Below are 11327 nucleotides of genomic sequence, written 5' to 3'. Positions count from 1 at the left end.
GCCAAATGTATGGAATGCGGTATTCAGCAACACGAAACATCCTCGCCCGCAACGACAACCTCGCTTTCGCCCTCGATTTTATCTGTCAAATCTAAAAGCTTGTAAATTGTGGATGTTCTCTTGGTTTTAAGCGATAAAAATGTAAGTAAAATAAGTTATTTATTAAATTGGAACGCCTAAAATTGTTTTTTGAGATCTGAGGTAGGTCAAAGTGCAAAAACGAGAAAATTAAAGAAATTAAAATAGCTATCCTGTGTTCAGTATAATTATGGTCACCCTACTTAGAAACAAAGGGTCGGGCTTCAGACAGGGAAATAGTGTTTTGCTTAAGGCCGCGTTTCCACTGACGCGGAGCTGGGTGGAGAGGAGCTTAGCGGTGCACAAATTGACCAATGACTATGCTTGAAATCTCCGCTCCGCTTCAATGGAAACAGTACGAGCGGGGTGGAGCAGAGCTGAGCGAATATTCATACATCGAGGCGGTGCAGAGCGGAGGACAGCGAGCATTGGGGTTCAGAGCGGAGGGCAGCGGGGCGGTACGGAGCGGTGCGGAGCGGGGCGTTGCGTGACTCGCGTGCAGTGTGTCAGTTGTCTTCGTTACGTCACTATATAGGTGCATTCAAAATCTTCATCGCTCCTCTCCGCCCCTCTCCGCCCAGCTCCGCTTCAGTGGAAACACTGACCACTTTTCACCGCTCTTCTCCGCTCCTCTCCGCCCAGCTCCGCGTCAGTGGAAACGCGGCCTTAGGTGGGTATTCGAAGTGTGTCTCCACTTCTAGTGTCTTCATGACGTTAAAGAACATAGTCAAAGGCGGTCAAAGCTAATCGCAGATGGCGACACTTAATAACCAGGGGCCATTGACATATATTCTAACGATAGACAAGAACATCCATACAAATAATGTACCCGCTTATGTCGCCTGTTGACATCTTGTTGACGTATTGTGACATGTAGTCATCCTCATTGATGTGAATTGCAGAAGTGACATAATATTTTCGCTCATATTTTGCCTACACTCTTCATTACTCAAAAAGTTTATTTATATCTAAGTGAATTCAAAATCATGTAATATATTAAAACCAGGAACTTATTGTTAAGAATCTTTGAATATTAATTACGATGTTTTTTTTTCTTAAAACTAATAAATCTTAGACATGAAATGCACTTCGAGTGTGATGCATGTTTGTTATTGGATGAAATGAATGGATATCGATGTTTATGAGAGGTATGGCTTATATGTCAGAACTACATATGTAGAGTTTTTAAGAATGTGGGGAAGCCCGCACCGGGATAAAATATAGCCTATGTTTTTACATTAGCGAAATACATACGACGTCATATTATTTTCTTGAAAGTAAGAACCATGACAAAGTAAAGCCTGTTTTTTCATTGATATTTTACCTACTACCAGTTTTATGGCACATCTGTTTCTGCATGATTTGCATAATCTATTTTTAAGATGGCGGGAACAACAAATTAATGTATATTTGTAAAATTGAATTATAAATGAAAAGTGTGATATACGATCGTTCTAATTGCATGAACAGCGTGTAATTTTACGAATAGTTAATATATGTAAGTTTATACCTTCATATGTTTTTTCTATTTTACAATTGTCGTCCAATAGACATGCATCTGACGCAAGTGTCAAAATCGATCTGATTTGCTATGCACAGTCTGCAGTGCATTTCAGTGTGGTAAGCTTTTTGTTCGGAACGTTCTATCTAGTACGTAGTACATATATATCGATGCCAGGGGCTGACAGCGTTAGTTCAAAAGAGCCCTTTTCCGTAAATAAAATTCCTTTTTCGACTATTTTTGCTGAAAATAAAACATCAAAATGGAGATTCAGAATCTGACTGAAGCGAGTTTAAAATTGAAAAAAAAAATGCTATTAATTCATGTTTATAGTTTTGAATTTTAATAATTAGGCTTTATAGCGTAGGTATCTATTAGTGTAGGTAAAGTTGACTCTTCCCATGGGAGGTTTTCTTATTGAGAATAAAAATAAAGTTAAAAAAAACATTGCGCCGAGCCCTTTATTTCAAGTGCCACAATGTTTTTTTTTTGTTTTTAACCTGGCAAAGGTCCATTCACGCAGTAGTCCATGCGATAGGTCAGTAAAGTAAATACGTATAAAAGTATGATAGTTCCACAATTTTCCGCGGGACTTCTTTGGTGAAATGGACTTTATAATTTTCTTGGGAACATTTTTTTAAAGAAAACCTCCTATTATTTCATTTATTTATAACACTTTCCCAAATTCCCGAATATTTTTGCTTTCAAAGTCAGGCTTCTGAAGAAAAAAAAAATCAAAGTAACGTGTCAAGATTAGCGCCATCTACGCAGCAGCTAGGATAAGATGAACCTTCATTACCATTGTTTGACTTTTTTGCATAATATTGAAAAACATGTCTTCCTTCACAAGGGGATATCGATGCAACACTAAATCCTCGATATCGATAACATATCTAAAACACGCTAAATTGAGCAGTAGCGCTATAACTACACGATCACAGTGGAACAGTGCCAAAACTCCTTAGATGGAACTAAAGCCACAAATTCGACTGTCACATCCTGCTGTCACACACCTATTGGAGCATTCTTACGTCCTTGCAATGAAGCCTATAATGAAAACATTGTAAGGGATATCCTCCACACATGTTCAAGATTTCACAATTAATTTTCTTTTACATTTTAATCTTATTTTACAGGTCCAAGTTGTGCAACGTTTAGTTACATGTTGTCGTATTTGTATTACAACTCTACTTCAAGCGAAACGGTTCTAAATGGAAAACTGGACTCCGCTCTGGCAAATAGTTCTGTTCTTAAGCATTTTTTAAAGTAATCATTACATCTTACCACAATGTAGATTATATTATGTCTTACCATTTGGAACGTTTTTGATATACTTACGTCAGTGGTGACGGTTCCAGTTGTACTATAAATTCTTTGGTTTAGACTTTGAACAGCTGTGTATGTCACGTTACTTCGAGATTGTCAGTTCTGTCAAATCATGTTCAGAGAATTCAGGGTTAATTTTGAACCAATATTATGAGCTAGCAAATTTTTATCATGTTCTCGTTTAGTTTTATTAAGATAAGAATATTTTTTTGTACATAGGTGTTTGATTAAGTTTACTCTAAGTCGAAGGTTCAAGTGATTTCCTATGGTTTTTAAAATGTTTACTTCGATGGAAAGCGCATGAAAGAGAATGATGTAAGGAAGTAAAGTTATACGCAACATCGAAAAACTTGTGCGAGTAATCAGTGTAAACCACATTGTGTTCCGGAGTGGTCAGTAGCGATCAGTGCCTTATAACAGCAGTATGGCGAGCAGCGCGAGGTTTGTAAACTGTTTAAATTAACCACAAAATGAAATATTTGTGTGAAGTGCTCCCAAATTAAGTCCAATCTTTTGCTCTTGTTCAGTTTATTATGTGCTTTGATCATTTCTTAATTTAAAATACAGTCTGGCCTTATTATACTAATGTCTTTTCCTATGTAGTCATTAAAGATGACCCAGTGACCCTACAAATTAGCATTATATTAAACTTACATGGGTTTTCTTATTACAAAGAAAAAAAAAATTTTTTGTGAGCAAAAGTATGCTAAAATATTGTCTTTTCAAACATTTATGTGTACTGTGAATTGAGAATTAACTTTAGAGTTATTGTGCATTTTCAAAAGGATCAGTGTACCATCAAATACATACAATTGATAAAAAATGATGTTTGAGTATTGGTAATGCTCAGTTCACAGGCTGTGAGTGTTGCGTGCCTGCGTGTAGAGTGTAGTGCTGGTGCGTAGTGCCCCATCATGTTGGATCTCAAGTTTTGTGGTTTCCAGGTGACAAGTCTTCTGTCCTTTCTTCTGTATAACATGAGGGGATAATGCCAGCTTCCTTTGCACAGTATGTAGTTACATTCACTTCTCTATGTTTTTCTTACTAACTCTGGGTTGGATTTATTTATTATATAATTTTGGTTGGCCCAATAAAATGTACTAATTGCCTTATTGGGACATGGTTGGGAGCAGGTAGTTAGTTGAATTATATTGGTTGATAGCTTACAAATTGGGTTCAATTAACATTCAATTAATGTTACCTACACAACAACGTGAGCTACACACATATGTGGCAAAACAATAGTTGTGAGCATGCTGCACGTTACCATTATCCTTAATGCTTAGTGACCGTGGGGAACTCCTATACCTTATTTACCCTATATACATTAGACGTAATATATTAACAGAAAATTCTTTTTGGGTTTTGTATTACTTAAAGTAACCTTTTATAATTTAATTCATATTATATTATAATTCATGTTGTGTTCGTCATGACGCAGTACTAATATAATTTTTTGTTGTTGGTTATCAGATTAATATGTTCTAAGAAAGTTATAATTTTACTGCAAATCATAAAATAAATGTGCTTAACATTTTCAAGGCTTTATTGTTACAAAATATGTCTCAGATATGACTTATCATTTGGACCATTTCCATCAAAACTTTGTTTAAATAAAATAGCTGTCATACAGATGTATGTTTGTTATGTGTTGAAACACAAGACAAGGCTGTAAATGATAGAAGGTTCCGCAATAGAACATTGTTGTATAACGCGAGATGTATTCTGTGACAATGGCGTCGCTGCCAGAGAGCATGTGTGTGCTGCCTGGCGGCGAGGCCGGAGCGCGGCCGGGCTGTGGACAGGCTCGCAGGCTGCAGTCTGTCGGCAGGCCGGCCGCGCTCGCTTCACATCACATGGCACGTGTCGCAGCTAGGGCGGCTGCGCGGCGCCGGGGGATGTGGCGCCGGCCGCCGCGCCCGCGCCGCTGTGCCCCAGCGCTGCCACCGGTAGGTAGCTACTCGTCTACTAATACCCGTGCACACATCATTTCTTTATCACTTAAGTAGTAAGTAGGACACTGTGAACAAATATTTCAGCGGCCGAATGTTCTCAAACAACAGCCTCCCGGCTCCTGACACAATCATGTCGTATTTACTTATGTAGATATTACGGGCAACGCGTCGCTCAGTAAGCTCATTATTCAGTCAAGGCTTGTTATTATAGGTGGTTTTGTCCAATTTATTTCGAAAAATTCTACGTGTTCGGCGATTATTTGGCTGATGCGGTTGTTACGTCACAACACCACTTCACATCGTTTTAAACCTGATCAGCGTTAGCACTAGTTCGCAATAGTAGTTTCATTAGTTTCCAATTAAAGGCAGTGGTAGGTGGCATCGCGCGACACGGACGCAACATGTAAGTGACTAAGTGTGGCTCTTGGGCAGTACTCTGCACTCCGCAGTGCAAGGGGAACTGCGCCTGCGCACGCGATACAGTCAGCAGTTGACAGCACATAACTTTAAGTTTTTAGTATGTTCGACGGGTAGTTATATTGTTCATTATCTGTGCGGTACCAAGGACATCTTTTTCATTTGCATTCTAATAGGTATTTTGAGTAGTTTCTCCATGTCTTCGTCAGTCCCATGTTTTCAGTATTTGTACTTAATTAAACGACACTATATTGTATTAATATACGTAATTAGTGAATAAATGTAAATATTTTCCCCGCGGTTCGTAATCGTGACAATGACCTTAATGATTCGAGTTGCGTGTGTACTAATTATCACTTCTCGCAGACAACTTACGACTGAAAATTAGTTGAATAACATAAAATGATATTGTTGTGATAACATTTAATAGAAGTGACTTACTTGTAGTGCGACAAACTAAAACGTGCTATAAGAGAGACAGTACCGCGGCGACCGACGTCGCTGCCGCGCGGCTGTGCTGCTGCCCGCCTCGGTGTGTCCACTGGCACGTGTCGACGCGAACACAGTGTGAGGTCCGCGCCGCGTCCGCTGAGCAGCTGCACTGGTCGGGCTGGTGTTCGTTTGCGCGCTCACCAGCGCTAATCTTATCCGAGCGATATCCTACATACACTATATAAGGCGAACATTTCACCCGTGTATGAACAGTGAGAATTAAACTCATGATAATTTGTCGCAATATACTAATCACACTTATCTATAGGTAGTTTTAATTACAAGTTGTGATTGTAGTCTGGTCGGAACCAGAGCGGCGAGTTTACAAAAGGAAACTGTAAGGTCGCGTCGTGGCGCAGGTTGAACGAGGACAAGGAGAGCTCGCCGTGCCTGGAGCGAGGGGATCACCCGACCGTGACGATGTGGGGCGCACAGCGACGCGTGGCGCTCGACGTGCTGATGGCCTGTTGGGGCATCGGCACGTGGCTGGGCGTCAACGGGCTGTACGTGCAGCTGCCGCTGCTGGTGGAGCGCCTGCCCGAGGGCTGGGCGCTGCCCTCCTCCATGGTGATGGCGGTGCAGCTGGCCAACAGCGGCCTGCTCATGTACGCGCTGCTGCGCCGGCTGGCGCCGCGCGTGTCCGACGCGGTGTACATCTACGCGCTGCTGGTGATCGGCACGCTGGCGCTCGTGCTCAACGCGTTCCTCTACGAGCAGACGGCGATGGTGGGCGCGCAGGAGCGCTCCGTCGCCTACCTGTCGCTCACGTTCTTCGCGGCGCTCGTGGGCTGCACTAGCTCCGTGCTCTTCTACCCGTACCTGAGACATTTTCGTGACGTGTACTTAGCGACGTACTTAGTGGGGGAGGGACTGAGTGGGTTCGTGTCGAGCCTGCTGGCGCTGGTGCAGGGCGTGGGCGGCGAGCCGCAGTGCCTGCCCTCGGCCGACAACTCCACGCTGGTGCCGCACTACCCGCCCGCGCGCTTCGACACCACGGTGTTCCTGCTCCTGCTGGGCGGGCTGTCGGCCACCAGTCTCACCAGTTTCATCATCATCAATAACTACAAGGGGTTCGCGTCGGAGCGCGTGGCGCCGGCGGCGGCGCAGAAGGACGATGAGGCGACGTCGGTGCGGCCGTCGCTGATGGCGCCGCGCTGGGTGGGCGTGATGGCGCTGATGGCGCTGCTGAACGCGCTTAGCAACGGCGTGATGCCGTCTGTGCAGTCGTACTCGTGCATGCCGTACGGCACGCGCGCCTACCACCTGGCGGTGACGCTGGGCGCCATGGCCAACCCCGCGGCGTGCCTGGCGGGCGTGTGGCTGCGGCCCATGCGCGGCCGCCTGCTGGCCGCCATGCTGGTGGCCACGGCCGTGCCCTTCGCCTACATCCTCGCCACCGCGCTGCTCAGCCCCACGCCGCCTCTGCAGTACTCCGCCGCCGGCGAGACTCTGATCGTGAGTACTGCCTCATCCTCATCTGATACAATCCATGCGTAGGTAGCAACATTGTTGGTGCGAGCTTGTAGAAAACATTTTGTTTATTTTGTACGTTGCACGCAGGTCACGCTGAGGTGTTATCATACAACATTAAAATTATCTAATGAGTAGCAAATTACTATCGTACAGACAAGTACGAAGCAGTTTATATCAGTGGCGTGTGCTGTAAGTAGTCTGTAGGTGACTGGCATCCTAATGACATGAACTGAATGCTGAAACTCTGATCCTCATCTCTAACAAAACGAAAAAGAACGTTAATTGTTCTACTCTGGAGTTCGAACATACTTGGAAAATGTTAAAACAAAATACATATTTCGAAACATTGCAAAGTATTAAAGCTGATAATTATCTCCAACATTATTATACCTAGCCTGTTTGACTCCGACGTACAAATATGGAATTATATTTATCTTGCCTGTGTGTCTGTGCAACTGTGACATCGTAGCCCTTAGTCTCTTGGTTGTACATTTTTAGGGTTCCGTAGCCAAAATGGCAAAAACGGAACCCTTATAGTTTCGTCATGTCCGTCTGTCCGTCTGTCCGTCTGTCCGTCTGTCACAGCCGATTTACTCGGAAACTATAAGTACTACAGTGATGAAATTTGATGGGAATATGTGTTGTATGAACCGCTACAAAAATATGACACTAAATAGTAAAAAAAAGAATTGGGGGTGGGGCCCCCCATACATGTAACTGAGGGATGAAATTTTTTTTTTCGATGTACATACCCGTGTGGGGTATCAATGGAAAGGTCTTTTAAAATGATATAAAGTTTTCTAAAAAACATTTTTCTTAAAGTGAACGGTTTTTGAGATATCAGCTCTCAAAGTCGTAAAAAGTATGTCCCCCCCCCTCTATTTTTATAACTACGGGGTATAAAATTCTAAAAAAAATAGAGGTGATGCATGCTAATTAACTCTTTCAACGATTTTTGGTTTGATCAAAGTATCTCTTATAGTTTTTGAGATAGGTTGATTTAACTGTAATTTACGGAACCCTTCGTGCACGAGTCCGACTCGCACTTGGCCGGTTTTTTACATAATAGTTTAATAGCATTAGAATTATATTTTTAACCCCCGACGCAAAAACGACGGGGTGTTATAAGTTTGACGTGTCTGTGTGTGTGTGTGTGTGTGTGTGTGTGTGTGTGTATGTGGCATCGTAGCTCCCAAACGGATGAACGGATTGTAATGCGGTTTTTTTGGTTTGAAAGGTATGTCATTCGGGAGTGTTCTTAGCTATGTTTGGTAGAAATCGGTTCAGGTCTTCAAGGTCATCAGCTCGTTTGTTAGGTGTGATAGGAATGTTACACGCTCAGTTTACTTGCAAGCATATGTGGGATCAGAAATTTGAAACACTAATGTCTTCTGGAACCACTGAGCTGGTCTGCTGTTAGGACACGAAGATAGGAGACGTAACCCTGAACTGCCTTTTAGTAAACCCATCGAGTTTGGGCTCGTTGAATTTGTCTTGACTAGCTCTCTTCATTTTTCTAATTGACTAGAACCTGATGCAGGAAATAGGATGTGGCGGATGAAACCCTGGAATGCCGGAATGAAACGGATAATGAATGAAACCGATTTATATGTATTTTTGCTGAAAGTCTAAAATTACCAAAGGATAATCTTTATTGTTTCTCAATCTGTGCAATTCTCCCAGAGCCAGTTTGTCATGAGGATTGTTAAACAGCTTCCTTTGGCCGAGATCGCATATAGCGACCACATCTTAAAATAAAAGAAATTAAATGAAAGAAGGAAAAATTAAGTAGCTCCTTCAAAAAGCATGAAATAAAATTAAATTATAAATTTAAAAAAACCCCCGACCCAAAAAAAGCACGCTATTATTATGACAAAAGGTTAAAAACGCTAAACCCTATAAAAAGCAAAAAATAACTTTTAACACTACGTAAGTACCAATTAAAGCATGTCAGACTAAACTAAATTTTGACGTGTCGGGGGACCGCTTTTTACCTTTAAAAATAGTACATTAATCAAATGATACCTACTTAATTACAACATTCGTATAAAAAACACGTATCTAAACAAAATTATATAAAAAGTTATAAGAAGTAGTATATAATTACTTCTAACGTTAAGCTAATAAATTAGAGCGGTCCCCCGACACGACAAAATTTAGTTTAGTCTGACATGCTTTAGTTGGTACTTACGTAGTGTTAAAAGTTATTTTTTGCTTTTTATAGGGTTTAGCGTTTTTAACCTTTTGTCATAATAATAGCGTGCTTTTTTTATATATGACACATTATACGACGAATTACTTTAATTCGTCGTAGCGATTTGTTATAGGTAGAATCGTCGAATATGTCGCTCTAAGGGCCTGTACGCACTGTCGACTAGTCGCTGGTGACCGAGTCGCCAACGACTGTGACTTTCATTACTTTATTAAATAAGGTGTGACGCACTTGGTCGCCGATTATTGCCTATGTTTCGCTCGCCGAGAGACTGAGTCGCAGCCAAAAAGTCGACAGTGCGTAATGGCCCTAAGAAACATGAATGGTTTTTTAGGGTTCCGTACCCAAAGGGTAAAACGGAACCCTCTTGTTTTCGCTCCTCTGTCCGTCCGTCCGTCTGTCACCAGGATGTATCTCATGAACTGTAATAGTTAGAGAATTGAAATTTTTACAGATGATGTATTTCTGTTGCCGCTATAACAAAAAATACTGAAAACTAGAATAGAATAAGTAGATATTTTGGGAGGATCCCATACAACAAACGTGATTTTTTGTCCATTTTATAAATAATGGTACGGAACCCTTCGTGTGCGAATCCGACTCGCACTTGGCCGGTTTTTTATGATGATGTGGGGTTCGATGACGTAATGAAACAGTTTTTTAGATGCCCACATGAATTTACGAAGAAATATAAATAGTTAGTCATGCAATAAAACAACAATGCTTACGAGTCACGCACTACTGCTTAGTGCAGAACATTCAGGCGGAGGTTTTGTGTTCCAAGGGGAAAGCTCCGCGCGCGCCGGACTTTGGCCGCTGTAGTTATTCCGTACAGTTACGTATTTATTTTGTGATACACTTTATATGAATGTCCCACATATTTTTGTGTGTGCACTCAGATCGGAATTTCGCTGCTTGTCACAAAAAATAAAACTGACTTAGAAGTCGGTAATGATATAAATATAGCTGCATCCACTAGTATTTTAGTATTTGTTGTTATAGCGGTAACAGAAATACATCATCTGTGAAAATTTCAACTCTCTAGCTATCACGGTTCATGAGATACAGCTTGGTGACAGACGGACGGACGGACAGAGGAGCGAAAACAATAGGATCCCGTTTTACCTTTTGGGTACCGAACCCCAAAAAAACAGTATTGAGAAAGTCCTCCTTTTTGAAAATCGGTTTAAAATAACTTACTATTACTTACTTAGTACTTACTTACTTCATTATCTAAAACTGAAAACATGTTCCTGTCTTTCACACATGGTTGGAAATGAAGTTCCCTATTAATTATGAAGGGAAGCCCGGCTGCTCGAAAAGGCGAACTGTACCGGAGGACATAATATTGATTTTCCCACTCTCATAGTCCGATGGGACGGCAATCCGGATCCGGTGCGAAATCTCAGCTCTGAGCTCGCTGTGTAAGAAAACCGACCTAAGCAAATGAAGGCTGACCGCGGCTAGCCCAGCTGCACTTTGCGAATGTATAGATGCTATGCAGTGTATGACGGTGCGTCCCCCCGGCAGGTGGTGGCGTGGGTGCTGGCCTCGGGCACGATCTCGTACGCGCGCATGTGGGTGTACGGGTGGGCGCGGGCGGGCGGCGCGCGCGGCATGCGCCTGTGCGGCGGCGTGGGGCAGCTCGGCTCCGTGCTGGGCTCCGCCTCCACCTTCTTCATTGTCAACTACACGCATCTGTTCGTGCAGCCCGACGCCTGCCCCGCTATCAACCAGCTCAGCCTCTAGTGATAATATAGACTCTGTTAAATATAGACTATTTATGTTGACGTTACTTTCATTGTTTTATTTCCTACACCTAACACTTGTGACCTCACGATCATCCTATCATTTTAGCATTACAACACTTTGG

At 42.4% G+C, this 11327-nt stretch overlaps 1 protein-coding gene and 1 long non-coding RNA gene across 5 annotated transcripts; one reads left to right on the top strand and one right to left on the bottom strand.

Annotated features, from left to right (window-relative positions):
• The first annotated feature begins 2921 nt into the window (after positions 1-2921).
• On the top strand, positions 2922-11249 carry LOC124629519 (solute carrier family 52, riboflavin transporter, member 3-B). 4 transcript variants are annotated; one of them, XM_047162918.1, is made up of 4 exons: positions 2923-3346; positions 3850-3913; positions 6129-7224; positions 10985-11249. In XM_047162918.1, the coding sequence occupies exons 2-4, from the start codon at positions 3894-3896 to the stop codon at positions 11201-11203; spliced, it is 1335 nt and encodes a 444-aa protein (XP_047018874.1). In that variant the 5' UTR covers positions 2923-3346; positions 3850-3893; the 3' UTR covers positions 11204-11249. The 4 variants fall into 4 exon arrangements, with proteins under 4 accessions (XP_047018875.1, XP_047018874.1, XP_047018877.1 ...); XM_047162919.1 differs by lacking the exon at positions 3850-3913 and having other exon boundaries at positions 2922-3346; XM_047162921.1 differs by lacking the exons at positions 2923-3346; positions 3850-3913 and adding an exon at positions 3784-3802.
• LOC124629521 lies at positions 3417-4950 on the bottom strand. The gene is made up of 2 exons (XR_006984301.1): positions 4881-4950; positions 3417-4574 (listed from the first exon to the last, which is right to left on the bottom strand). It is a non-coding gene; the product is annotated as an uncharacterized LOC124629521 (long non-coding RNA).
• Positions 11250-11327: the final 78 nt, after the last annotated feature.

Source organism: Helicoverpa zea, chromosome 4, assembly GCF_022581195.2.
Source record: "Helicoverpa zea isolate HzStark_Cry1AcR chromosome 4, ilHelZeax1.1, whole genome shotgun sequence".
Lineage (NCBI taxonomy): Eukaryota > Metazoa > Arthropoda > Insecta > Lepidoptera > Noctuidae > Helicoverpa > Helicoverpa zea.
The sequence above is the reverse complement of the archived record's forward strand: the minus strand, read 5'-3'. Positions and strand labels throughout refer to the sequence as shown.